A 25,160-nucleotide genomic window follows, 5' to 3' on the forward strand; every position below is an offset into this window, starting at 1 on the left:
ATTCTCCAGCCAGCTATGCTATGCTATGCTGTACTGGGAGTTGAAGTCCACAAGTCTTAAAGCTGCCAAGTTTGAAGACCTCTGCCATAGATACTCAAAGCTGGTAGGTTAGCCCATTTTGGGCTGCTGTTTCAAGACTCGCCAAGAAGCTCTTCGAAACCCCAGTGAGAAATTGGGGGGCAACCCCAGTAGTCCTTCAGAAATTCTGAAAAGTAATTCAGAATCTGACGGGCTGGTGTTCAGGGCAAGGGCTGCATTGTCCTTGCCCTGAACCTTGGTGGCGCAGCGGACTAAAGCGCTGTTAATTAGCACTTAGCTGCCAGCTGCCTGCAATTACTGCGAGTTCAATTCTCACCAGGCTCAAGGTTGACTCAGCCTTCCATCCTTCCGAGGTAGGTAAAATGAGGACCCGGATTGGGGGGGCAATAAGCTGACTTTGTATAAAAAAAGAACACCGCTTTGGGGGGGCCGAAAGCCCTACTAAGCAGGTATATACAAAAGTATGAAGGCTATTGCTTAACGCATTGTAAGCCGCCCTGAGTCTCCGGAGAAGGGTGGCATATAAATCGAACCAATAAATAAATAAATAAATGTCCACGTTTTTTAGTTCCAAGACCTGGGAAGGAAATGGCTGCACTCAGTTTGGGAAGCTGAAAGTCCAGAAAACTGCCCAAACCTCTGAGAAATATTCAGAGCAACCTCGGTGAGGCACAAGGAGAAGCTTGAAGATCTGGGACTGAAGAGAGGGTAGCTTGTTGCTCTTCCTTAGAGGTTTGGGAAGGAAACTGGGCCAGTTGCATTGGGAAGTGAAGGCTTTGCATAACAAGAAGGTGGAATTGAGTTTTGCATTAAGCAGAGTTCCCTAAATAAAAGATTCAGACTGGGATAAAATCATCTTCCTAGAGCAGGGGCAGGGAACCATGGCCCCTTTATGACTTGTGGACTTCAACTCCCAGAATTCCTGAGCCATGGCTGGCTCAGGAATTCTGGGAGTTGCAGTCCACAAATCATAAAGGGGCCATTCTTGGCCACCTCTGTCCTAAAGGGATGCTATGGTTCCTCCCTATAGGATAGGATAGAACAGAATATTGGAATGGAATGGAATTAGGAATAGAATGGAATGGAATAGGATAGGATAGGATGGGGAGGGGAGGGGAGAGGAGAGGAGAGGAGAGGAAAGGAAAGGAAAGGAAAGGAAGGGAGGAGGGAAGGAAGGGGAGGGAGAAATAAGAGAAGGAGGAAAGGAGTAAAAAGAAAGGAAATAATGAACAGAGAGAGGGAAAGGAGAAGGTGGAAGGAAGGAGGGAAGGGAGGCTGGAAGGAAGGAAAGGAAGGAAGGGGAGGGAGAAATGGAGAGAAGGAGGGAGGGAGTAAAAAGAAATGAAAGAATGAACAGAGAGAGGGAAAGGAGAAGGGGGAAGGAAGGAGGGAAGGGAGGCTGGAAGAAAAGGAAAGGAATGGAATAACTTTATTGTCACTTTGAATGTACACTAATCGGCATACATTAGGGAAAAATGAAAGCAGGAATCTGTCAAGGATGTTGAAAAGGGAGGGGTGAGACAAATACCTTACAAGGTCATGCAGAAAGGAAAAAACAGACGGGATCAAAACAACATGAGAAAAATCAATTTACGTAGGTGGTTTATTTAGTCTTTATCTCAAAACGTGATTATTTAACTCAAGGAATTACTTTTCAAACAAGTTCCCCGTGATAGTGCGAGGTAGAATTCCAGCATTCAGAAGCCAGTATCTGGCTTGTAATTGGAAAAAGATTATGTTTTTGAGATTAACCATTGTTTGTTTGTTTTTCCCCGACTTGACCTTTTTACCGTGTGCTCGGTGTGTCTGCAAATCCGTTCCTTGGCGGTTATCCATTCCTTCGCAGAGTGGAAATGCTAATTTGCTTCTTCAAGCACAACCGTTTGATAAGCCCCAAAGTTTGCGGCTGCTTTTTAGTTTCCTGGAGAAAAAAATATATCCATTCTCTGCCTTTTTGGGAATTCAAGCCAGGGGTACAGATTTGTTCAGTCAAAACTTTCTGCCTGCCACTTTTGGCAGCTGTTCCTCATTCTATAAATTGGGAAAAAACTTCAGTGCCTAGAACAGCTTTGTAATTTTTTGGGGGGTAGGGGTGGGGGGGTGATAATTGTTGGTGGTTGTCGTGCATTTTAATCTGCTCAGAGAGCACGTGCTCTCGGGCAGATTAAAAGAAAACAAGTCCCATCGTATTTTGGCTGCATAGCATAGGGAGCACGTTGGATCAAACATTTATTTATTTATTTATTGGTTCGATTTATATGCCGCCCTTCTACGGAGACTCAGGGCGCCTTACAATGCGTTAAGCAATAGCCTTCATACTTTTGTATATACCTGCTTAGTAGGGCTTTTGCCGCCCCCCCCCCCCCAAAGCGGTGTTCTTTTTTATACAGTCAGCTTATTGCCCCCACAATCTGGGTCCTCATTTTACCTACCTCAAAAGGATGGAAGACTGAGTCAACTTTGAGACTGGTGAGATTTGAACTCGCAGTAATTGCAGGCAGCTGGTGTTACTTAACAGCACTTTAGTCTCCTGTGCCACCAAGGCTCTTATATACGTTCTGTTTCCCTGCAGCCATCTGGAAACTCACCAATAATTAGGGTGTGTCCTTCGGAAAACTTTCCCAACTGAGTCTGGATTCAGACACAGGCTGTTTCTGCTCTAAAGGTGACCTTAGCAGGCATTCATAGCTAGGCGTTCGTTTATTTCAGGGGTGAAATACTCCCGGTTTGGACCGGATCGCCTGATCCAGTAGCAATGGCTGCGGGTGGTTCAGAGAACTGGTGGCAAAAATCCCTGCGCCCCCCCCCAACCCCATCAGAGGTTTTTTTTTTTTTTTTAACTATTAAAAGCGTTTTTTCTACAAACTCTTCCGCCGAAAAAATGCTTTTAAAAGTAAAAAAAAAAGCCTCTGATGATCGTGCGGCTCAGCTGGGATCGTCAGAGCCTTTTAAAAGCATTTTTTTCTGCAACCTCTTTGGCCGAAGAGGTTGTAGGGGGAAAAAAAACGCCTTTAAAAGCCTCTGACGATTCCAGCTGAGTTGCCTGATCGTCAGAGGCTTTTAAAAGCATTTTTTTCAAAAAGGTTGGCCACGCCCACTCAGTCACATTACCCCCCCCCCACCAAGCCACACCCACAGAACCGGTAGTAACAAATGTTACATGTCTCCCCTGGTTTATTTCCTAGACACACACACACACACAAACACACACACACACACACACACACACACACACGGAGAGGGAGAGAGAGATACCACTTCTGAGTTATTCCAGTTGGCAGCTGTTCTGTTTTCTGAATAGCAGATTCCAGAGTGCACATATGTCCAAGGTCTGTGACCTATGGCACGCATGCCACAGCTGGCACACAGAGCCTTCTCTGTGGGCACGCGAGCCATCGCCCAGCTCAGCTCTACTGCACAAGCACGCTCGCGCCTCCCGCCGGCCAGCTGATTTTCAGGATGCGCAGGGGGCAGGGCGTATGCGGGAGATGTGCGCGCATGCACGGGGGGTCACACGCGTGGGGACGGGGGTCACACGCACATGGGCAGGGGGAAGGCAGGGGATGCGGCCTCCCCCCCTCCCTCCGGCCCTTTCTTGGGCCCAGGAGGCTCCCAGGAGTCTCCACACGGTCTGTTTTGGATGCCAGGTAAGTGCAGGGCCCACACAGAGCCTGGGGAGGGTTGAAAAAAAGGTCTTCCAGAAGTCTGGAAACGGGCCCGTTTCCGGCCTCCGGAGGGCTTCCGGAGCCTGGGGGAGGCCATTTTCGCCCTCCTGGAGGCTCGAGAGAAGCCTCCAGAGCCTGGGGAGGGCGAAAACAGGCCCTGAGCTTAGTTGTTTTCTTGCAAATGTTTCATTAACCAGCTAGGTAACATCATCAGTGCTAGAAGGGAGGAGGGTGTGGAAGAGTGGATGAGGAAGAGGAGAAGTTCTGTGGGATCCTTGATGCTCTCTGAGCTTGGTTCAGAGATGATATTCAGCCAGTTCAGACCGGTTTGGGCAAACCGGTAGTGGCGACCCTGGCGTAATGCCGTTCTATTTAGCCACGTTTCCGAGGCTGGGCACATGCGTGGAAGGCGTGCGTGAAGCAAGGGTGCGCGCGCAGGACAAACCAGTGGTAAAAATATGTGAAACCACCTCTGGCTCGGTTGTTTTCTTGCAGACGTTTCATGACCCAAATCAAGTAACAGCTGCAGTATATCTTGATATGCCTTTCAAGAGTTGATTGAATAGGTTTCCCCACTTGCCGCCTTCCTTGGCTGGTTGAAGGAGGGTGGGAAACATTCTCCGCACAGGGGTGGGTTCTACCGGTTTTACTACCGGTTCTGTGGGCGTGGCTTATTTTGTGTGCGTGGCTTGGTGGGGGGGTAATGTGACTGGGTGGGCATGGCCAACTTTTTCTTTTTCTTTTTAAAAGCATTTTTTCTGCAACCTTAAGAGGTTGCAGGAAAAAAATGCTTTTAGAAGCCTCTGACGATCAGGCAATTCAGCTGGGATCGCCAGAGGCTTTTAAAGGCATTTTTTTTTCCCTACAACCTCTTCGGCTGAAGAGGTTGTAGAAAAAATGCTTTTAGAAGCCTCTGACGATCCCAGCTGAGTTGCCTGATCGTCAGAGGCTTTTTTTTTTTTTTTTTTTTTTTTTTTACTTTTAAAAGCATTTTTTTGGTCGAAGAGGTTGTAGAAAAAATGCTTTTAAAAGTAAAAAAAAGAGCCTCTGATGAGGTAGGCGGGGTAAGTGAGCGGCGACCGGGCTGGGGACTGGTTTGGGGGCATGGCCAGCCAATGTTATTACCGGTTCTCCGAACTACTACAAATTTTTACTACTGGTTCTTGCGAACCAGGAGCAACCCACCTCTGATTCCGCATCTTCTTAGCTGAAGCTTTTTTGGAATTGTGCATGCAATTGTGCAGACAAGTCCAGGCCCACACTTCCAGAGATCTTGCAGTCAGAATTCAAAATGGGGACCGAATTGGAAGGAATGGCTTCTGCTTTAATATCCTGTTTCCTTTTCTGTCTTTCATCCCTCTGGCAGGGTCACCAAGGAAGTAGACGTTGCTTCAAAGGAAGCCCAGCTCTTTCGGAAACAGCTGGAGCCGAATGTGGCAACCCAGACATCTCATCCGACTGTTTCGGGGTAAGATCCTGAGAAACTCTGTTCATCCAGTGCAGGTCGCACAAATGCGGGGATTGAGGGAATTGCAATGGCATCTTTAGAACCAGCGGGAATCGGCTGACTCGCTTAAGAGCCTCCTGGATGTCACTATCAGGGAGATTCCTTCTTCCTCGCCCAACCTAGAAAGGAAATGGATGGATGCAGTGGAGCAGTCCCCTGAGTTTTATTTGGCAGGGGAGGGAAGATTCACACTGCTATTGTCAGCCATCCCAACTTAGTTAGACAAGAAAGACTCTTTTTTTTTTTGGAAATTTTATTTATTTAAAGATACAAACAAAACAAAACAAGTAAAAACAAGACATACAAAACATATACACAGAAAAAAAAGGTATAATCATATCAAAGTTATCGCAACTGTAGTCTGTTATGTAATTCTCATTTGTATGTTTGACTCCTCTCTCATTGGGTCCTTTATGTTGTATTTAAACTTTTTAAAGTCCCTGTTGGCCTACGGTAAATAATTTGTGTTTCTATGTCTATCTTGAATTCCACTAACCACTTCCTAGTTCTGTTTTTTCCTTTTCCTATCTTCCAACCAAGTGTACCACTTGTCCCATACTAAATAGTAATCATGTTCTTCCTTATCTTGAAGTTCCTTTGTGAGTCTGTCCATTTCTGCACACTCCATGATCTTGCTAATTACTTTCTCCTCGCTTGGTATGTCATTACTCTTCCAATTTTGTGCAAAAATTATGCGTGCTGCTGTTGTTATGTGAATTATTAGGTATTTTATTTCCTTTTCATATTGTCCAGATATAATGCCTAGTAGGAAGGTTTCTGGCTTCATTTCTATTCTGTGTTGTGTGATTTGTTCTATTTGTGTTTTGATCATTCGCCAGTATTGTTTTGCCTTTGGGCAGGTCCACCATGTATGATAGTAAGTTCCTTTATTTAATTTACATTTCCAGCATGTTGAAGATGTGTTAGGAAACATTCTTGCCAATCTGGCCAGGGGGAGATGCCATCTATAAAACATTTTAAGCAAGTTTTCCTTATAGGGTACAGACATTGTCAATTTGTAGTTTATTGTCCATAATTTTTCCCACTTATCTAATTCGATGTTATGGCCGAAATTCTTTGCCCAGCTTAACATATTATCCTTGACTACCTCCTCTTCTAATTTATATGCTCGCAAATAATTGTAAACTTTTTTTATCAATTTATCCTGTGGTCCTTGTAAAATTTTGTCTAGCTCGTTTTGGCCTTTTTGGAATTCAAATTGGGTCGAATCCTTCTGATATCTTGATTTTATTTGTAGGTAACGCCACCAGTCAATGTCTATACCCATCTCTTGTAATTCTTTAGACAAGAAAGACTCTTGACTCCATCAGTAGTGAAAGTACACTTTACTACTAAAGCCAAATGGTTACAGAAGAAGCAAAGCCAGATCGGGTTTTTCGCACCGAAAGCATCTGGTTAACTTTTTCCTTCTCCCCACCTTCTTCCCTTCCACTGTCAGGAAATTCTTCCTTCATTCCAGGTTGCTTCTCTCCTTGATTAGTCTCCACCCATTGCTTCTTGTCCTGCCCTCAGGTGCTTTGGAGTATAAGTGGACCCTTCTTCTTTGTGGCAGCCCCTCAAATATTGGAACGCTGCTATCCTGTCACCCCTGCTCCTTCTTTTCATCAAACTAGACATGCCTAATGTTTTAACTTCCAGTCCCCTACTCATTAAAATTTCAGAGGCAGGACAGAGGCTTCTGTTGTGACTAGGCCCAAGTAGGTATTATCAGACTCAATCAGTTCGAAACAAACAGACTTTATTAGGACAGCTGAGAATTAACTCAATTTCCTTGATGAGGGTGTGACATTGTCCAGATGAGGGTTATATCAGTCGGATCTGATGCTGGCTGAGTCATAACTTTTGACCACTCCCCTTGCTCCGCCCCTTTCATGCCCAGTTTAGACTCAGTCGGCCTGAGAGAAACATCTCCTACAGATCTGGCTATACAGCCCAGGTCTGTTCAATATCACAGAATTGTAAGTCTTTTTGACCACCTTTTTATTTCTATAGCTTAAAATTGTTACTTCCCCTTTAAATTTTTCCCCCCCTTCTATTGTAGCCTGCCGGTTTTGCTTTGCTAGAGCCTCCTAAGCTGCAGGCTTTGCTTCGCTCCTGGCGGCGGCCATTTTGAAAGCCCCATTTTAAAAGGGAACTTTTTTCCTTTTTCTTTTTCCTGTCTTTTTTGGGGGGGATTTTTTTGATCTATCCCACCAACGATTGTTTAAGGGGCCCTAGACCACAATACCACCAACAATAATAGCAATTACCTAATTTTAAGGGAAATTGCCAAATCGGGCCGCCGCCCACCCTACAGCGATCCCAAAACCGCTGATCAGCTGTAGAGCGGTTAATTGAAGCCCCGCGGCAATTTTAAAAGGAAATTTTTGCCGCTTTGCCACCAACGAGTCTGCAAGTTTGGGGGGGGGCAGCAAGCTTCTTCTTGCCTTCCCCTGTGGCATTTCCAGCCAGTATTTTAATTTTTTTCTCTTTGTGGCTGGGGGGGCGCTGAGGAGGTCCGTTTCTAGGCTTGCCTAGACAGATACCTCCAGAGCAGAGTTTTCCTCCTGTTCAAGTATGACCTGGCAGCCATCGTGCTTAACGCCAGAGTCGTTGCCATCTCAAATTTCAACCACGTGGTGAAACTGAAACCAAAAGCTATTTCTCCAGTCGACATCGTGGTCGCAGTGAGTATACTAAAGATGGCAGATCGCTCTTCCCATGGGGAGGAAAATACTATGTACACTGGGAAGAAATCAACTTCCAAACGTAAGCACCTTTCTAAGCCTGAGGAGAAGGATTTAGCAAAGAGGCATAAATCTCTAGAAAAGCAAGCTAGTGAAGTGCCTGCAACTGAGCCTGATAAGGGGACCCCCCCCCCATCTACCCCCCCTCCTCCCATTTCAACTGTTAGCCAGGCCTGGTCTTCCGAGGGAGAGGGTAATGTTCTTCAACAAGACCAAAGCAATTTGCAAAACCCCTTTGCAAGTCAATTAATGACCCCTGCAACTCCTGTATTTGGTGGGCCTGCAGCTGCAGCTGCTTCAACAGGTGAATCCTCTATGCCTGTGCTAACCCCCGAAGATCCTTTAAAAAATGTGCCAGAAGGATTGAGAATTCTGATTGAACAGGCCATTGCTTCTAGAATGGCAGCCAATATTCATGGTCACCACTCTGGCTCTGCTATTTCAGAGCGATCTGCCCGTATTAGAATTTCTCCTGCAGTCAGTCTTACTGGCTCTCATTCTCCTGCAGCCTCCAGAGTTAGTGAAGCCTTTGTGTTTGAGGAAGAGAGACATTCTGACCTATCAGATGATGAGGGGTTAATCCAAGATCAACCTGCCTTTACAGGATTATTTCCCCCCAATAAATTCAAGTCTTTATTGCATAAGGCTCGCTTAACAGCCGCCTTAAAGGAAGATGAATACTTTCAAGAGATGCAGGAGGCTCAAAAGGGTGGACTACAGGGACCTTTTTCTGAGCCCCCCCCTGAACTTTGTTATGTACCAACTCCACAACTGTTCATAGACGTGGTAAAGAAACAGTGGGCTGGGCCTGCAACCATGGCATCTGCACATGGTTCAGATAAGAAATATTATGCTGTTGCTCCAAAGTTTGCTCAACTCTTGCAAGTTCCACCTGTAGACAGTCCTGTAGCGGCCCTTTCCTCTTCTTCTTCATACGTAACTGGGGATACTTCTGAAGGTCTAAGGCCAGAAGACAAAAAGTTAGAATTTCTGTTTAAAAAGAACCATCAGGCCTCGGCATGGGCAATTCAATCAGCTTCATCAGCCTCATTTTTTAATAGAACTACCATCCTTTGGCTTCAACAGTTACAGGCAAGGGTACCCCCCAGTGAGGTTCGCCTTCATCAGGATATTAATAAAATCATTGCTGCCACTCAATTTTCGGCTGATGCAACCTTGAATTCAGCCAAATTCGCATCCAGAGCCTTAGCCTCTACAGTTTCAGCCCGCAGGATGCTTTGGCTTCGCCAATGGCCTGCTGACCTTAAGGCCAAATGGCGCTTGGCTGCAGCTCCATATTCTGCAAACAGACTATTTGGGGAATCACTTGACCCTCTTCTTGTAGAGACACGGGACAAGCGAAAAATTTTGCCCTCAACATACAAACGGGCTGAAGGAAGACCCTCTCCATATTACAGAAGGCCTTCCTTTCGTTCCTACCCCCAGGGAGGCCCCTCCAGGCAGGAATATCTTCAGGGATCCTATCGATCCTCGGACCGTCAATATTTTCGGGACAGGAGCAGACAATTCCAACCCAAACGGTCCTTTCGGGGTTCTGGTTTCCGCCAGTCCCGCAGTCGTAAGTGACTCACTACCAAATCCTCCAGTAGGGGGTCGCCTGTCCCTCTTCGCGGACAGGTGGGAAAGGTCATCTTCAGACCTTTGGGTTCTTTCAGTTGTAAAATTCGGCCTCCCCCTGGAATTTCTCTCCAGGCCTCCAACCCGCTTTCTTCAATGTCCAACTTCCAAAAGCGAATCCAGACCTCAATTAATGAACCAAGCAGTTCAGCACCTACTACAGATTCACGCCATAGAGGAGGTCCCCCACGATCAATGGAAACAGGGGTATTATTCCATCCTGTTCGTAGTTCCAAAGCGGTCAGGGGGGTGGAGAGCCATTCTGGTCTTAAAAAATCTCAACTCATACATAGTGTATCGCAGATTCAAAATGTGTTCACTAACCTCTATTCTTCAAGGGATTCGTCCCAACGATTTCTAGTTTCCATAGACCTCATGGGGGCTTATCTTCACATTCCCATCCTGCCAAAGCATCGACAGTATCTCCGATTCAGCTATGCAGGAAAGCATTTTCAATACCGGGCTCTTCCCTTCGGACTGGCATCTGCACCAAGGGTCTTCACAAAGGTCCTGGCGGTGGTGGCGGCTCACCTGAGACAACAACCGGTAAGGATCCAGGCTTACCTGGACGATATTCTGATTCAGGCTCACTCTCAAGAGCAGGCCTTACACGACCTACACCTCACGATTCAAACCCTGAACAACCATGGGTTCTTGGTCAACTACAAAAAAAGTCAGTTAGTGCCAGTCACCAGGATCACCCATCTTGGCGCCATCATAGACGCAGCCCAGGGGACCGTCTACCTAACCTTGGAACGACGGTCAGACATCAGGGACCTAGTAGCTCTCATTCGCAGAACTCCATCAGTTCCATTGGCCACTCTATCCAAGCTCTTAGGCAAGATGGTCTCCTGCGTCCAGATCGTCCCATGGGCACACCTTCACGCTCGCCACTTGCAGTGGTTCCTGCTTCCTTTTCAAAAGAAACGCCAAGCTCACACCATGTTAACAGTCAAAGTTCCACTTTCAGTCAGGCGATCGCTAGGTTGGTGGACATCGCCTTCTCTCGACAAGGGGTGTCTCTTCATGAATCACGACCGACTTGTACTCACTACAGACGCCAGCCTTCACGGATGGGGGGCTCATCTTGCATCACACGTGGCTCAGGGCCGTTGGTCTGCATCAGACCTCGCCAACCCTATCAACTGGCTGGAGCTGAAGGCCATTCGTCTCGCTCTCACGCACTTTCACCGGTTCGTGCAACACCGTCATGTTCTGGTGTTGACAGACAATATGGCGGCGAAGGCACATGTCAACCGTCAAGGGGGCACCCACTCAAAGCGCCTCATGGAGGAATCATTTCGCCTGGGCAAGTGGGCAGAACAACACCTCCTCTCCATCAGAGCGGACCACATTGCGGGGTCGGAAAACACACAGGCGGATTTCCTGAGCAGGACAGAGGTGGACAACAGCGAGTGGCAGATTCATCCCGACATATTTCATCAGATTTGCAACAGGTTCGGCATCCCAGCCATAGATCTCTTCGCCACACACTTGAACAATCAGCTTCCTCGCTTCTTCTCGAGGTTCCCGACGCCAGGGGCGGAAGGGGTCAACGCTCTCCGTCTCACCTGGCCGCCGGGTCTTCACTATGCCTTTCCACCGCTGCCTCTGATTCCGGCCCTGATTCGGAAGGTCATCGCCGACAGAGCAGAAATTATCCTCGTGGCTCCCCACTGGCCACGCCGTCCGTGGTTCGCAGACCTGGTCAGTCTCTCCACATTTCACCCTTGGAGGATTCCACCAGACGAGATTGTACTGCGTCAGGGGAACCTTCTTCATCCGGACCCTCAGTGGCTCCAACTGACTGCATGGCGCTTGAAGGGGCCCGTCTAAGGCAGGACAATTATTCAGATAGGGTGATTCACATTGTTCAAGCCTGCAGACGTAAATCCACAGTCAGACTCTACAATATCTCCTGGCTCGCCTTTTATAGGTGGTGCCGTTCCCGGCAGATAGATCCTGTTTCAGCCTCACCTGCCCAGATCTTGGAGTTCCTCAGAGATGGGTTTGGCCGTGGTCTGGCCCATAGTACCCTTCGGAGACATGTGGCGGCTCTGTCTACGGCCTTGTCCAGTCCATCCGGCCGACCACTCACTCAGCACCCTGTGATAAAAAAGTTCCTGCGAGGAGCCAGGCTCTTGCGGCCCTCCTCGATTCATAGATACCCTACTTGGGATTTGCCCAAGGTCCTTAACGCTTTAACTGAGAATCCCTTTGAACCCCTCCGCGCGGTTCACCTTCGCTTTCTCACCCTTAAGGTGGTTTTCCTTATAGCCATAACTTCAGCCCGTCGCATTTCGGAGCTGGCAGCCCTCTCAGTTAGGGAGGATCTCTGTGTTTTCCGGCCGGACACAGTTATTTTGAGATTGGACCCTTCCTTTATTCCCAAGGTTAATTCCCCCTTTCACAGGGCCCAAGAGGTTATTTTGCCCAATTTCTGTTCCCGGCCCTCTCATGCCTTGGAACGAAGGTGGCATACCTTAGATGTACGGAGGGCCCTAAAGATTTATATCAAAGGACTGCTCCCTTCAGGAAGTCAGAGGCTCTGTTTGTTTCCTTTTTGCCAGGCTCCCTAGGGCTCAAAGTCTCTTCTGCCACAATTGGTAGATGGATCAGGGCTTGCATCGCCTCGGCATATCAGGCCCAGGCGATTCCTGTTCCCAATAGCATTACTGCCCACTCCACTAGGAGTGCTGCTACCTCAGCAGCTTGGGCAACTCAGGCCTCCCTTGAGGAGGTATGTAGGGCAGCCACCTGGTCTACCCCCTCGCCATTTATTCGTCATTACAAGATAGATACCTTTGCTTCTGCTGAAGCGTCATTTGGCAGGAGGGTTTTGCAGCAGGTGCATCGTGCGAGGGTCTCTCCAGGCCCTTCGACATCCCGCCCTTGAGACAGCCAAATCTTTGGTATGTCCCTCATCTGGACAATGTCACACCCTCATCAAGGAAATTGGGCATTGGTCTTACCTTAAATGCCAGATTTCTTGAGGGGGGTGACATTGTCCAGCCCCTCCCTCTGTCTCAGTGCCTGTACAGTTTATTGTTCTTGTTCAGTAGTTTTTTTCCAGTTGTCCCGTTGGACCGAATTACTTCCTCCTGATAACGGGGGTTCCTGTTGGAGATACTTCTGGTGGCCTTCCTTCATCAAAACTGAGCATGAAAGGGGCGGAGCAAGGGGAGTGGTCAAAAGTTATGACTCAGCCAGCATCAGATCCGACTGATATAACCCTCATCTGGACAATGTCACCCCCCTCAAGAAATCTGGCATTTAAGGTAAGACCAATGCCCATTCTCAGCGTAGTCCAAACTAAATCAAAACAAATTCTTCATAACACAAATTCTTCAGTCTAATCACCGACCTTGGGATAATTAGGCAAACTGCCAAAGGCTTTTCTTGGCAAAAGTTCAGGAGCAGAAGATGCCGACAAGAAATAAATGCAGCAAGACAAGAAACAAATCTATCAACGTTGTTTTCTGGCAAAGAGGCCAAGAGCCCTTGCTGGTCTTTTAAGCCTTATGGGAGGGGCCAATCATCTCTTGGCCTTACTCCCGAGTCGTCCTCTCTGCTTTAGCTACTCTTGCCTTCTGGCAGCTCTTCTCATACGTGCACTAGGAACAGGCTCCTCCTGTTCCTCTGCCTCTCTGCTGTCAGCCTCTGGAGGCTCCGGAGTCCGCACCTCACTCCCCGATGGCCCTGGCCCCATCTCTGCCTCTGACGCAGAGCCCTCATCCGGGCCTTCCCCAGCCTCCAGGCCTGGCCCATGTTCTTCCTCAGCCTCATCGCTGTCCGACTCCGCTGCCAGCTCTGCAGGCTGCTGGCAGACCACAACAGCTTCATCATTCATTGTTTATCGTTTTAATTAATGGGGCCAAATCTATATATATTTTTAACTGTATTTTAATATTTGTATTTGATGTTTTTATTTGGCTGTTCACCACCCTGAGTCCTCAGGGAGAAGGGCGGTATACAAATTCAAAATAAAATAAAATAAAAATAAAAATTTATTTTTATTTCCAAATTCCAGGTGTCTTTTGACCGCAGGCCCTGTTGCTATAACAGGCAGAACCTTCCCGCTAATGAGATTGCAGTTAGGAGAATAGTCCAGTCATGTTACCCTACATGGGGCTCCCCCTGGGGTGCACCCGGAGGCTCCAGCTGGTCCAGAATGCGGCCGCGCGGGGGATTTTGGGGGCGACGAGGCGCTCCCACGTGACACCTCTCCTGCGCGAGCTGCACTGGCTTCCGGTGGTCTTCCGGGTGCGCTTCAAGGTGTTGGTGACCACCTTTAAAGCGCTCCATGGCTTAGGGCCGGGGTACTTACGAGACCGCCTTCTGCCACCAATAGCCTCCCACCGGCCAGTACGCTCCCACAGAGTGGGCCTCCTCAGGGTGCCGTCCGCCAGACAATGTCGGCTGGCGACCCCCAGGGGGAGAGCCTTCTCTGTGGCGGCGCCCGCCCTCTGGAACAACCTCCCCCCAGAGCTACGTACAATAACAGACCTCCGGATTTTTCGTCGGGCCCTGAAAACCCATTTATTCCAACTAGCTGGGCTGGCTTGAGTCAAATTTTAAATGGATTTTAAATTGGAATGTTTTAATCACGGCCAAAATTATTTAATTATTTTAAACAGTTTTTAGACTTTGTATGTTTGTATGTATGTCTTGTTTTTACTTTGGCTGTTCACCGCCCTGAGTCCTACATTGGAGAAGGGCGGTATAGAAATTTAAACAAATAAAATAAATAAATAAATGTTCCGTCTAATCCTCCTCAGTTTGCATAATCCTAGTTAGCCTGAGTGCTGGATCCTGTCTTACATTTGCCAGGTATCCTTATCCCAAACGGCTGCTTATGATGGATGGGAATTGTAGCCAGGTATTTGTAGGGCCCGGGGCTGAGAATTTATTTGTCTGTTTGTATCCTGCCTTTTGTTCAGGGTGGATTTGATTTAAATCGAGTTGATTTAAATCACAATTTAAATCATGATTTAAATCACTAGTAAAAAGGCTTGATTTAAATCAACTCGATTTAAATTGTAATTTTTAAAGAGCAACTGTCATCTCTGCTACTCCTTTGACCCACTGTTGACTCACCGATAGTCCCAGTGTTGCAGAATATACAGCCTCATGCTACGTAACTAAGCTCCATTTCATGCTGAATAAACTAAATTATTTATGCATCTTAAATAGAAAACTATCTTACGATAGATTTTTACCCCAAAAGTTTTTTATTAAAATAAATCCGATAAAAATCAAAAAAATCCGATTTAAATCAAAAAAATCTGATTTTTTTGATTTTTTTAAAAAAATCATTGATTTTTATCCACCCTGCTTTTGTTATTTTTACAAAAAAACTCAAAAGCAGCGAACAAAGACTTTCCTCCTATTTTCCCCACAACAACAACAACAACATCAAACCTGTGGGTTGGGGTGAGGGAAAGTCACTGGCCCAGTCACCCCGTTGGTTTTCATGAGTAAGGCAGGACTTGAACTCGCCGTTTCCTGGGGATTGGCCCAAAGTCACCCAACTGACTTGCTAAAATTTATTTATTCATTCATTCATTCATTCATTCATTCATTCATTCATTCATTCAATTTATATACCGCCCTTCTCCTATCACCGCCCACTCAGGATAAGGATAAAAGACATACCAATACAAAATTTAAAATCAGTTCAAAGAATTATACACCTTTGGCCCACAATTTAAAACAATCCAATTAAAACCCAGTTTACACTTAAAAAGCTAAAAAGAGCTAAAAAAGGGTGTGGGGGGGGTTTCACGCCAGCCCTGCTTGATGAAAAAGAAAAGTTTTTAAGGCACAGCGAAAGACCCGGAGATCCGGTATCCTTCGTATCTCCGGGGGCAAATCGTTCCAGAGGGCAGGTGCTGCCACAGAGAAGGCCCTCCCCCTGGGGGTCGCCAGCCGACATTGCCTGGCTGACGGCACCCTGAGGAGTCCCTCTCTGTGGGAGCGTACTGGTCGGTGGGAGGCTATCGGCCACGGGACACGGCTATCGGGACACGAACTGACAGTTTCCCACTTTCTTATCCAGTGCGTTAAGCACTAGACTAAACATGGTTTTCAAATGTCCCGATTCACTTTAAACAGTTGCAACCTTCTGCATTTGCAAATAATTTAGGCAGTTAGCTGATATAATCTAAGATTGGGGTCACAGAGCATGCTAAATAATTAGGGTTTTTTTTCTTTCAATTCCCTTGTATCCAATTCTCTAATACTGCTGGGACAAGTCCCTGCAGTTTTCTTGCCAAGGTTTTCCAGAACTGGTTTGCCATTGCTTCCTTCCTAGGGCCGAGAGAGAGTGACTGGCTTTGTGCCTAACGCAAGATTAGAACTCAGGGCCTCTCGGTTTCTAGCCTGAGGCCTTAACCTCAATGCCAAACTGGCATTCAAATACTAATTAACAGAACATAATTGCTACGTTCATAGCACATGCTTCATCTAAAAGCAAATTATCTCATACTCCAGCATGTTTTCCACAATGCAGTGAGTCAGTGCCTGGCTTCCTACAACTGGCCAAATCTTGTGTTGGAGTACAGATAGTCCTTGACTTACGACCAAAACTGAGCCCAATATTTATGTTGTTAAATGAGAAATTTGTTAAGTGAGTTTTGGTCCATTTTACGACCTTCTAGCCACAGTTAAGTGAATCATTGCAATTGTTAGCCTAGTAACTTGGTTAAGTGAATCTGGTTTCCCCATTCGCTCTGCTTGTGAGAAGGTCACAAAAGGGAATCACATGGCCCCAGGACACTGCAGCGGTCGTAAATAGGAACCGGTTTCCAAGCATTCGAATTTCATCACGTGACCATGGGGATGCTGCAATCGTCATAAGTGTGAAACGTGGTCATGAGTCCCTTTTTTTCAGTGTAACTTTGAACAGTCACTAAATGAACAGTCACTAAATGAACCCAGCCCAGTTGTTTGTGGAAATCCTCACAGCATATGGAGCGTGGGGTCTGCATAATGAATAAATTCCTGTCCTACGGAGTACAATAGAATAGAATAGAATAGAACAGAATAGAGAATGGAAGGGAAGGGAAGGGAAGAGAAGAGAAGAGAAGAGAAGAGAAGAGAAGAGAAGAGAAGAGAAGAGAAGAGAAGAGAAGAGAAGAGAAGAGAAGAGAAGAAGAGAAGAGAAGAGAATTTTTATTGGCCAAGTGTGATTGGACACACAAGGAATTTGTCTTGGTGCATAAACTCTCAGTGTACATAAAAGAAAAGATACGTTCATGAAGAATCATAAGGTACAACACTTAATGATAGCCATAGGGTACAAATAAGCAATCAGAAAACAATATCAATATAAATTGTAAGGATACCAGCAACAAGGTTACAGTCATGCAGTCGTAAGTGGGAGGAGATGGGTGATAGGAATGATGAGAAGATTAATAGTGGTGCAGACTTAGTAAATAGTTTGACAGTGTTGAGGGAATTATTTGTTTAGCAGAGTGATGGCGTTCGGGAAAAAACTGTCCTTGTGTCTAGTTGTTCTGGTGTGCAGTGCTCTATAGCGTCGTTTTGAGGGTAGGAGTTGAAACAGTTGATGTCCAGGATGCGAGGGGTCTGTAGATATTTTCCCAGCCCTCTTTTTGACTCTTGCAGCATACAGGTCCTCAATGGAAGGCAGGTTGGTAGCCATGGTTTTTTCTGCAATTCCAATTATCCTCCGAAGTCTGTGTCTGTCTTGTTGGGTTGCGGAACCAAGAGAGACCAAGAGAGTTGGTCTCTGGACAGAAAGCCACTCAAAGAGACTGGAAGCATTTGAAATGTGGATTTACAGGTGGCTGTTACGTATAAGCTGGGTTGACAAAATCAGAAATGAGGAAGCGATAAGCCGATTGGGAAAGCCAAGGGAAATCATCAAAACCCTAAAAAAGCTAAAGTTAGAATATTTCAGACATGGGATGCGACACCCGGAAAAATACAGCATCCTTCACTTAATCCTCTCCAGGGAAAGATTGAAGGCAAACGAGGTCCAGGCAGAAGAAGAACATAGTGGCTTCAAAATCTAAGGGACCGGTTTGGACAAAACTCAACAGCACTTTTTCGTGTGGCTGTTGATAAAAATAGGACGGCCAACATCCAATGACGGATATGGCAGAAGAAGCGCCAGCCACCAGGGGGCGCAAGACCTGGCCTGGTCTTCTGAGCCTTTAAGGCAGCTATTGTCCCGGTGAGGTCACAACTCACAAGCCGTCCAGATTTAATCACCATTGGAAGTCTCTTTTGTCAAGCTAGAGTGGACCTCTGTGTCTTATCAGCTGCATGATCGGGCCCGTTCTGCAAAGGAACGAAATTGATGAAATGAATAGGTTGCTCTAGATGAGAGATGCAACGCCTTGTTAGTCTCGGCTCGTGAGAGGGTCCCTTTGCTAAGGAAAGACCCCAGGGAAGAGCCTTGAAATCTAAACCCAGAGTCCAGTTTTTTTTTTTTTTAATTTGATTTATATGCCGCCCTTCTCCGGAGACTCAGGGCGGCTTACAATGCGTTAAGCAATAGCCTTCATTCTTTTGTATATTTATACAAAGTCAGCTTATTGCCCCCACAAACTGGGTCCTCAATTTACCTACCTTAGAAAGGATGGAAGGCTGAGTCAACCTTGAGCCTAGTGAGATTCGAACCCTGCAGTAATTGCAGGCAGCTGGTCTTAATAACCAGCTTAATAACAGGGTGCCTTAAACCCCTGTACTACCAAGGCTCTTGCAGGATTTCTGAGACAGTCTCGCTGCTTCGTTCTGAGCTCGCTTCATTTTTGAGGAATCTATTTTGGAGACTTTTTTTTTTTTTTTTGTGGCTGTCCCGGCTGGCGTCCATCTGTGGAATTCATTTCCTGTGGGTTTAGCAAACCATAGCTCCTTCTGTGCACTGCTTTGGGTTCACTCGCTGTTTTTGCTGGATTCGGGTTTAGAATTTAGAATAGATTAGAGCTGGAAGGGACCTTGGAGGTCTTCTAGTCCAGCCCCCTGCTCAAACAGGAGAACCGAGACCATCTCAGACAGGTGGACTGTCCAGTCTCGTCTTAAAAACCTCCAGTGATAGAGCGCCCACGATTCCTGGAGGCAAGTTAATCCTGTCCACCTGGTCTTTCATGGATTTAAAGCAGAGGTGGGTTTCAGCAGGTTCTGACCAGTTCTGGAGAACCAGTAGCAGAAATTTTGAGTAGTTCAGAGAACCAGTAGTAAAACTTCTGGCTGGCCCCGCCCCCAATCTATTCTCTGCCTCCCGAGTCTCAGCTGATCAGGAGGAAATGGGGATTTTGCAGTAAATTTCCCCTGGATTGGGGAGGGAATGGAGATTTTACAGTATCCCTGCATGCCCACCAAGCCACACCCACAGAACCAGTAGTAAAAAAATTTGAAACCCACCACTGATTTAAAGCAGAAGGGGTATCCAACCTTGGCAGCTTTAAGTCTTGTGGACTTCAACTCCCAGAAGGAATTGTGGGAGTTGAAGTCCACAAATCTTAATCCCCAAATCTTGGACATCCTTGATTCAGTGCGGGGGTGTCAAACACAAGACCCGTGGGCCAGATCCGGCCCGCAATGTGGTTGGATCTGGCCCATGGGGCTGTCCTAGAAAATGTACTTTACTTTACTTTACTTTTATTAGACTTCTATACCACCCTTCTCCCGAAGGACTCAGGGTGGTGTACAGCCATATTAAAACACATAAAATTTACAAAATTTAAAAACCATTAAAATCAAATATACAAAAATTTGGCCCACAAATTAAAACTAACATACACCCATTAACATTCATATTCATATTAGGCCAGCCCGGCTTGTTGGAACAAGAGGGTCTTCAGGGCGTGGCGAAAGGTGCGCAGGTCGGGGATCATACGCACATCTAGGGGCAGCTCATTCCAGAAGGCTGGTACCCCCACAGAGAAGGCTCTCCCCCTGGGCGTCACCAGTCGGCATTGTTTGGCCGACGGCACCCTGAGGAGCCCCTCTCTGTGGGAGTGTATTGGCCGGTGGGAGGCTGTCAATGGCAGAAGGCGGTCTCGTATATACCCCGGTCCTAAGCCATGGAACGCTTTAAAGGTGGTGACCAACACCTTGAATCGCACCTGGAAGACCACTGGGAGCCAGTGCAGCTCGCGCAGGAGGGGTGTTACATGGGTGTAACGAAGTGTGCCCATAACCACCCGCGCGGCTGCATTCTGGACCAGTTGGAGCCTCCAAGTGCTCTTCAAGGGGACCCCCATATAGAGAGTGTTACAGTAGTCCAGACGGGACGGGACGAGGGCATGTAAGGGGCTGGCCCACGGTTTACCCAATGTGAAGAGGAAACGTGCCAGCAATTTGGGAAGTGGCGTCAAGCTAGCCATGCTCACCCAGTCGGCCACGCCCGCCCAGCCCCCCCCCCCCCCCGCAAGGTCAACCGCAGCCCTGATGCAGCCCTCAATGAAATTGATTTTGACACCTCTGCTTTAGTGGGTTCGGCTTGGCCCTGCAACTCCTTGACGCCTTTCCAACCTGGACAAGGAGTAGCTGACTCATTCAAGCAGTAGCAGCCACGGAGGAGGAAGAGGGGAACTGCGTCAAGCATCTGTCCTTCATTAAACTGCTCAGTGCTTTGTGGAAACTGGGAACCAGCTGCAAAGCACCAGCCAAAAGGGGAGCTTGAACCCGCTCCGGGAAGTGCGCCTGGGAACCAAATCCAGTTTCTGTACTTACAGGCATTTTCCTCGAAGACACAACGCTAGACTCCAAGGGGCAGCCCCAAAGCAGGAATCCTACAGCTGGTTTGGGCAACCCTGACTTGGAGCAGCTCTGAAAAGTAGACCCGGCACTCGGTTCAGCAATGCGCTGGCAGAAGCAATACGGACCGTCCTACATTTAGAAGCCAGTTTCGCTTAACGACTGCCTGAGTCAATTAAACAACTGCAATTTAGGGCTGTGGTCGTAGGCACAGTTTTTGGGGAAGGCCCAGGGGTGAAATGTAAAATCTGTTACTACCGGTTCTGTGGGCGTGGCTTGGTGGGGGGGGGGGTAACGTGACTGGGTGGGCGTGGCCAACTTTTCTTTTTTTTTTAACTTTTCAAAGCATTTTTTCTAATGCTTTGAAAAGCCTCTGCCAATCAGGCCACTCAGCTGGGATCGTCAGAGACTTTTCAAAGCATTTTTTTTACCACCTCTTCGGCCAAGAGGTTGCAGAAAAAAATGCTTTGAAAAGCCTCTGAGGATCCCAGCTGAGCCACGGGATCATCAGAGGCTTTTTTTTTTTTTTTTTTACTTTTAAAAGCATTTTTTCATCGGAAGAGGTTGTAGAAAAAATGCTTTTAAAAGCAAAAAGAAAAAAAGCCTCTGATGATCCTGTGGCTCAGCTGGGCATGGAAGGGGGGGGAGCACAGGGATTTATGCTACCGGTTCTCCGAACCACCCGCCACCATCGCTACCGGATTGGGCGATCCGGTCCGAACCGGGAGCATTTCACCCCTAGGAAGGCTCCCACTGAACTCCACCTGGTGAGTTCAGAATAAACACGCATCTCTCTGTCAGAGGTAGAGGGGGAAGGGGGAAGGCAGTAGAAATCCTGGGGGTGGGGATGAACGGCTGGCAAGTGAAAGGACTTGGCAGCCAGGCTGACAAGAAGAATCTCTTGAGATCCCGTGTGATGCATCTGATCCGCCTCCTTTTCAGATGAGGTCAGCCTTCCTTGGCCTGCGTCCTCCAGAGGCAAAGACAATAAAACCACATCATCATGAGGTGTAAATCCCAATGGTCCAACAGGTTGGAGGAAGCTGGTTTTTTAGGCAAAAAATAATAATAATTACAAGTTCTCGATTTACGACCGGTCACTTAGAGACCGTTCGAAGTTACGACTGCCCTGAAAGGGAGGACTTCAGGCCCAGATTTGAAATTCTGACAATCAAACCCACACACCCCCTCTGCAGTCACGTGACCGAATTTGGCAACAGGCTGAATTTACAGCTGTTTGCAGTTGTCCCACGATCACATTTTACGACGTTTTGCCCCAAACCAGCATTTGCGGTTTTCAGGAAAGCTGCACCCATAGGAAACCATGGGTTCACTTAACGACTTCCACAAACAAGTTGGACGTGTGATCGACCTGTTTTACAACCGTTAGGATGCAACTGTAATGGGCAGGCTCCATTAAGGTTGTCCATCAAGGCCTCCCTGTATTTTGGAGTGGAAAAGTGTTATATTTACTGACCTTCCGAGGTGGGTAAAATGAGGATCCAGATTGTTGGGGACAAGAGGCTGATTCTGTAAACCACTTAGAGAGGACTATAAAACACTGTGAAGCGGTATATAAATCTAAGTGCTATTGCCTTTCCTTCCTTCCATCCATCCATCCATTGTTTGCAGTGGTTAGAATTCAGTATTGAAGGCTGACACTGCCCACTGCCAGAGGTTCAATTCTCACCAGACTCAAGGTTGACTCAGGCTTCCATCCTTCCGAGGTGGGTAAAATGAGGACCCAGATTGTTGGGGACAAGAGGCTGACTCTGTAAACTGCTTAGAGAGGGCTGTGAAGCCCTGTGAAATGAAATATAAGTCTAAGTGGTATTACTATTGCCCTTCCTTCCTTCCTTTCTTCCATCCATCCATCCATTGTTTGCAGTGGTTAGAATGCAGTATTGCAGGCTGACTCTGCCCACTGCCAGGAGTTCAATTCTGACCAGATCAAGGTTGACTCAGCCTTCTATCCTTCCAAGGTGGGTAAAATGAGGATCCAGATTGTTGGGGGCAAGAGGCTGACTCTGTAAACTGCTTAGAGGGGGCTCTAAAAGCACTGTGAAGCAGTATGTAAGTCTAAGTGCAAGTCTAATTGCTATTTAGCACTTGAAGGAAACGAGGAAATAAATGTTTTTTTATCAACATTTAGCCAGTCTTCTTATCTGAACCCAGAGCTCATTCCTTTTAACTTTGCCTCTGGTTCTGAAAACTGAAAACTGAAAAAACTAGGCTTGGAAAAGTCTGTCTTTTTTTTTTTTTTTTCTTTCTCCCCTTGAGTGGTTCATTAAAATATCTTGAACTTTGGGGGTGCATGTGCTTGTCGCGGCTTCCCGTCTTATTTCATCTGCTTAAGAATGCCAGTCATTTCCTTTCCAGATTTTCAGAATGGCCTTAGGTCGATAGAAAGGAAGTTCTCCCAGGAATGCAAAACAAAACCTACTGTACAGATGTAAAGCCTCTGCTAATGGACGACACGACTTTGCGCTTCACGGATTTTGTGATTGATCCGCAGTGGGCCCTCAGGGCTACACCGTTGTCACTTAGAGGATGGGGGTTTCTCACTAGGGAAGAGCCAGACTCCTTCGTGGTTACCCTTCCTTGCACCAGTTGCACTGAAGAATTGGCGACGGTGGCATTTGGCAAGCAGGGGGGGAGCCGGTTTTAGTGCATTTCAAGTGCTTCGCTTTTTATATTAAGCCTCTCCGGTGGTATTAGGAATCCATTTGTTGAATGACATTGGATACTGCAATTTGGGTCGCTTAAAATCTTGCTGCTGTTTCACAGAGGATACCGTGGATGGGCAGGTAGACTTTTGACATTGAAGAGTTAAGTATAGAAAGTTAAAATAACAGAATGACAGAATTGCCTTGGTGGCGCAGCAGACTAAAGCACTGTTAAGTAACACCAGCTGCCTGCAATTACTGCAAGTTCAAATCTCACCAGGCTCAAGGTTGACTCAGCCTTCCATCCTTCTGAGGTAGGTAAAATGAGGACCCGGATTGTGGGGGCAATAAGCTGACTTTGTATAAAAAAGAACACCGCTTAGGAGGGGGCCGAAAGCCCTAATAAGCAGGTATATACAAAAGTATGAAGGCTATTGCTTAATGCATTGTAAGTCGCCCTGAGTCTCTGGAGAAGGGCGGCATATAAATCGAATCAATCAATCAATCAATCAATCAATTGGAAGGGACCTTGGAGGTCTTCTAGTCCAACCCTCTGCTCAAGCAGGAAACCCTCTACCATTCCAGACAAATGGCTATCCAATCTCTTCTTAAAAACCTCCACTGATGGAGCACCCACAACTTCTGGTGGCAAGTTGTTCCACTGGTTAATTGTTCTCAACTGTCAGGAAATTTCTCCTCCGTTCTAGGTTGCTTCTCTCCTTGATTAGGTTCCATCCGTTGCTTCTTGTCCCTGCCTTCAGGTGCTTTGGTGTCCTTGATGTATGACCACAACTGAGTCCAGAATTTCCATTACGAAGCAAGGCAGTTGTTAAGTGAGCCATGCCCCATTTTATGACCTTTTTCACCACCATTAAGTGAATCGCTGCAGTCGTTAAAGCGAATCCAGCTTCCCCCATTGATTTTGCCTGTCAGAAGACAGCTGGGAAGATTACAAATGGCGACCACATGACCCAGGAGACTGGGAAGTTGTCATCAATGTGAGACAATTGGCAAGCACCCGAATTTTGACCATGTGACTGTGGGAATTAACAATTAGATAACATTTAGAACAGAGGTCTTCAAACTTGGCAGCTTAAGACTTGCGGACTTCAACTCCCAGAATTCTCCAGCCAGCTATGCTGGCTGGAGAATTCTGGGAGTTGAAGTCCGCAAGTCTTAAAGCTGCCAAGTTTGAAGACCTCTGATTTAGAACAATCCAATTTCTTGCAGTAACCCTCTGCTTTGCAGTGAGAATTATGAAATAAAATTTAGAGTATTCTCTCTATATACAGTAGCCATAAAATTGATGATGTGAACCACAATTCACACTTTAGAATCGTTCAGAACTGGATCTCATCTCTGTCTTGGTTAATCATCCAGAGATGTGGATAAACATGGTTTAAAAACCAGGCAGAGCTTGCGCCTGGCTCGCCTCTGACACAGGATGCTCTTGGCATTTTCAGCTCAAGCTGAATCACTTGTCAGTTGTAGAGCTGAGCTAGTTAGAGCCGCAATGCAGCATTGGCTCTTAAAGATGTCCTCATTATTGAAGTTACAGATACAGATTAACAGAGTTGGAAGGGATCTTGTAGGTCATCTAGTCCAACCCCCACTCAAGCAGGAGACCCTACACCATTTCTGATAGATGGCAGCCCAGTCTCTTCCTGAATGTCTCAAGTGATGAAGCTCCCACAACTTTTTTTTTTTTTTAATTTGATTTATATGCCGCCCTTCTCCGGAGACTCAGGGCGGCTTACAATGCGTTAAGCAATAGCCTTCATTCTTTTGTATGTTTTATACAAAGTCAGCTTATTGCCCCCACAAACTGGGTCCTCATTTCACCTACCTTAGAAAGGATGGAAGGCTGAGTCAACCTTGAGCCTTGGAGAGATTCGAACCAGCAGAAATTGCAGGCAGCTGTGTTAATTACAGGGTGCTAAACCCCTGTACTATCAAGGCTCTTCCGAAGGCAACTTCTGTTCCATCGGTTGATGGTTCTCACTGTCAGAAAATTTCTCCTTATTTCTAGGTTGAATCTCTCCTGGTTCAGTTTCCATCCATTACTCCTTGTCTGGCCTTCAGGTGCTTTGGAAAATAGCTTGGCCCCCTCCTCTCTGTGGCAGCCCCTCAAATATTGGAAGACTGCTATCCTGTCTCCCCTGGTCCT

The 25,160-nt window shown here is 46.8% G+C and overlaps 1 protein-coding gene across 1 annotated transcript in view; it reads left to right on the plus strand.

Annotated features, from left to right (window-relative positions):
* The window catches only part of CFDP1 (chromatin remodeling protein CFDP1), a 43,118-nt gene that overhangs the window by 12,377 nt on the left and 5,581 nt on the right, over window positions 1-25,160 (plus strand). The window contains exon 5 of the mRNA XM_034425529.2: window positions 5,071-5,172. Within this exon, the coding sequence (XP_034281420.1) occupies window positions 5,071-5,172 (102 nt within the window). The remainder of the gene's footprint in view (window positions 1-5,070; window positions 5,173-25,160) is intronic.

The sequence above is a fragment of the Pantherophis guttatus genome, chromosome 11 (genome assembly GCF_059756535.1).
Source record: "Pantherophis guttatus breed Tessera chromosome 11, ASM5975653v1, whole genome shotgun sequence".
NCBI lineage: Eukaryota > Metazoa > Chordata > Lepidosauria > Squamata > Colubridae > Pantherophis > Pantherophis guttatus.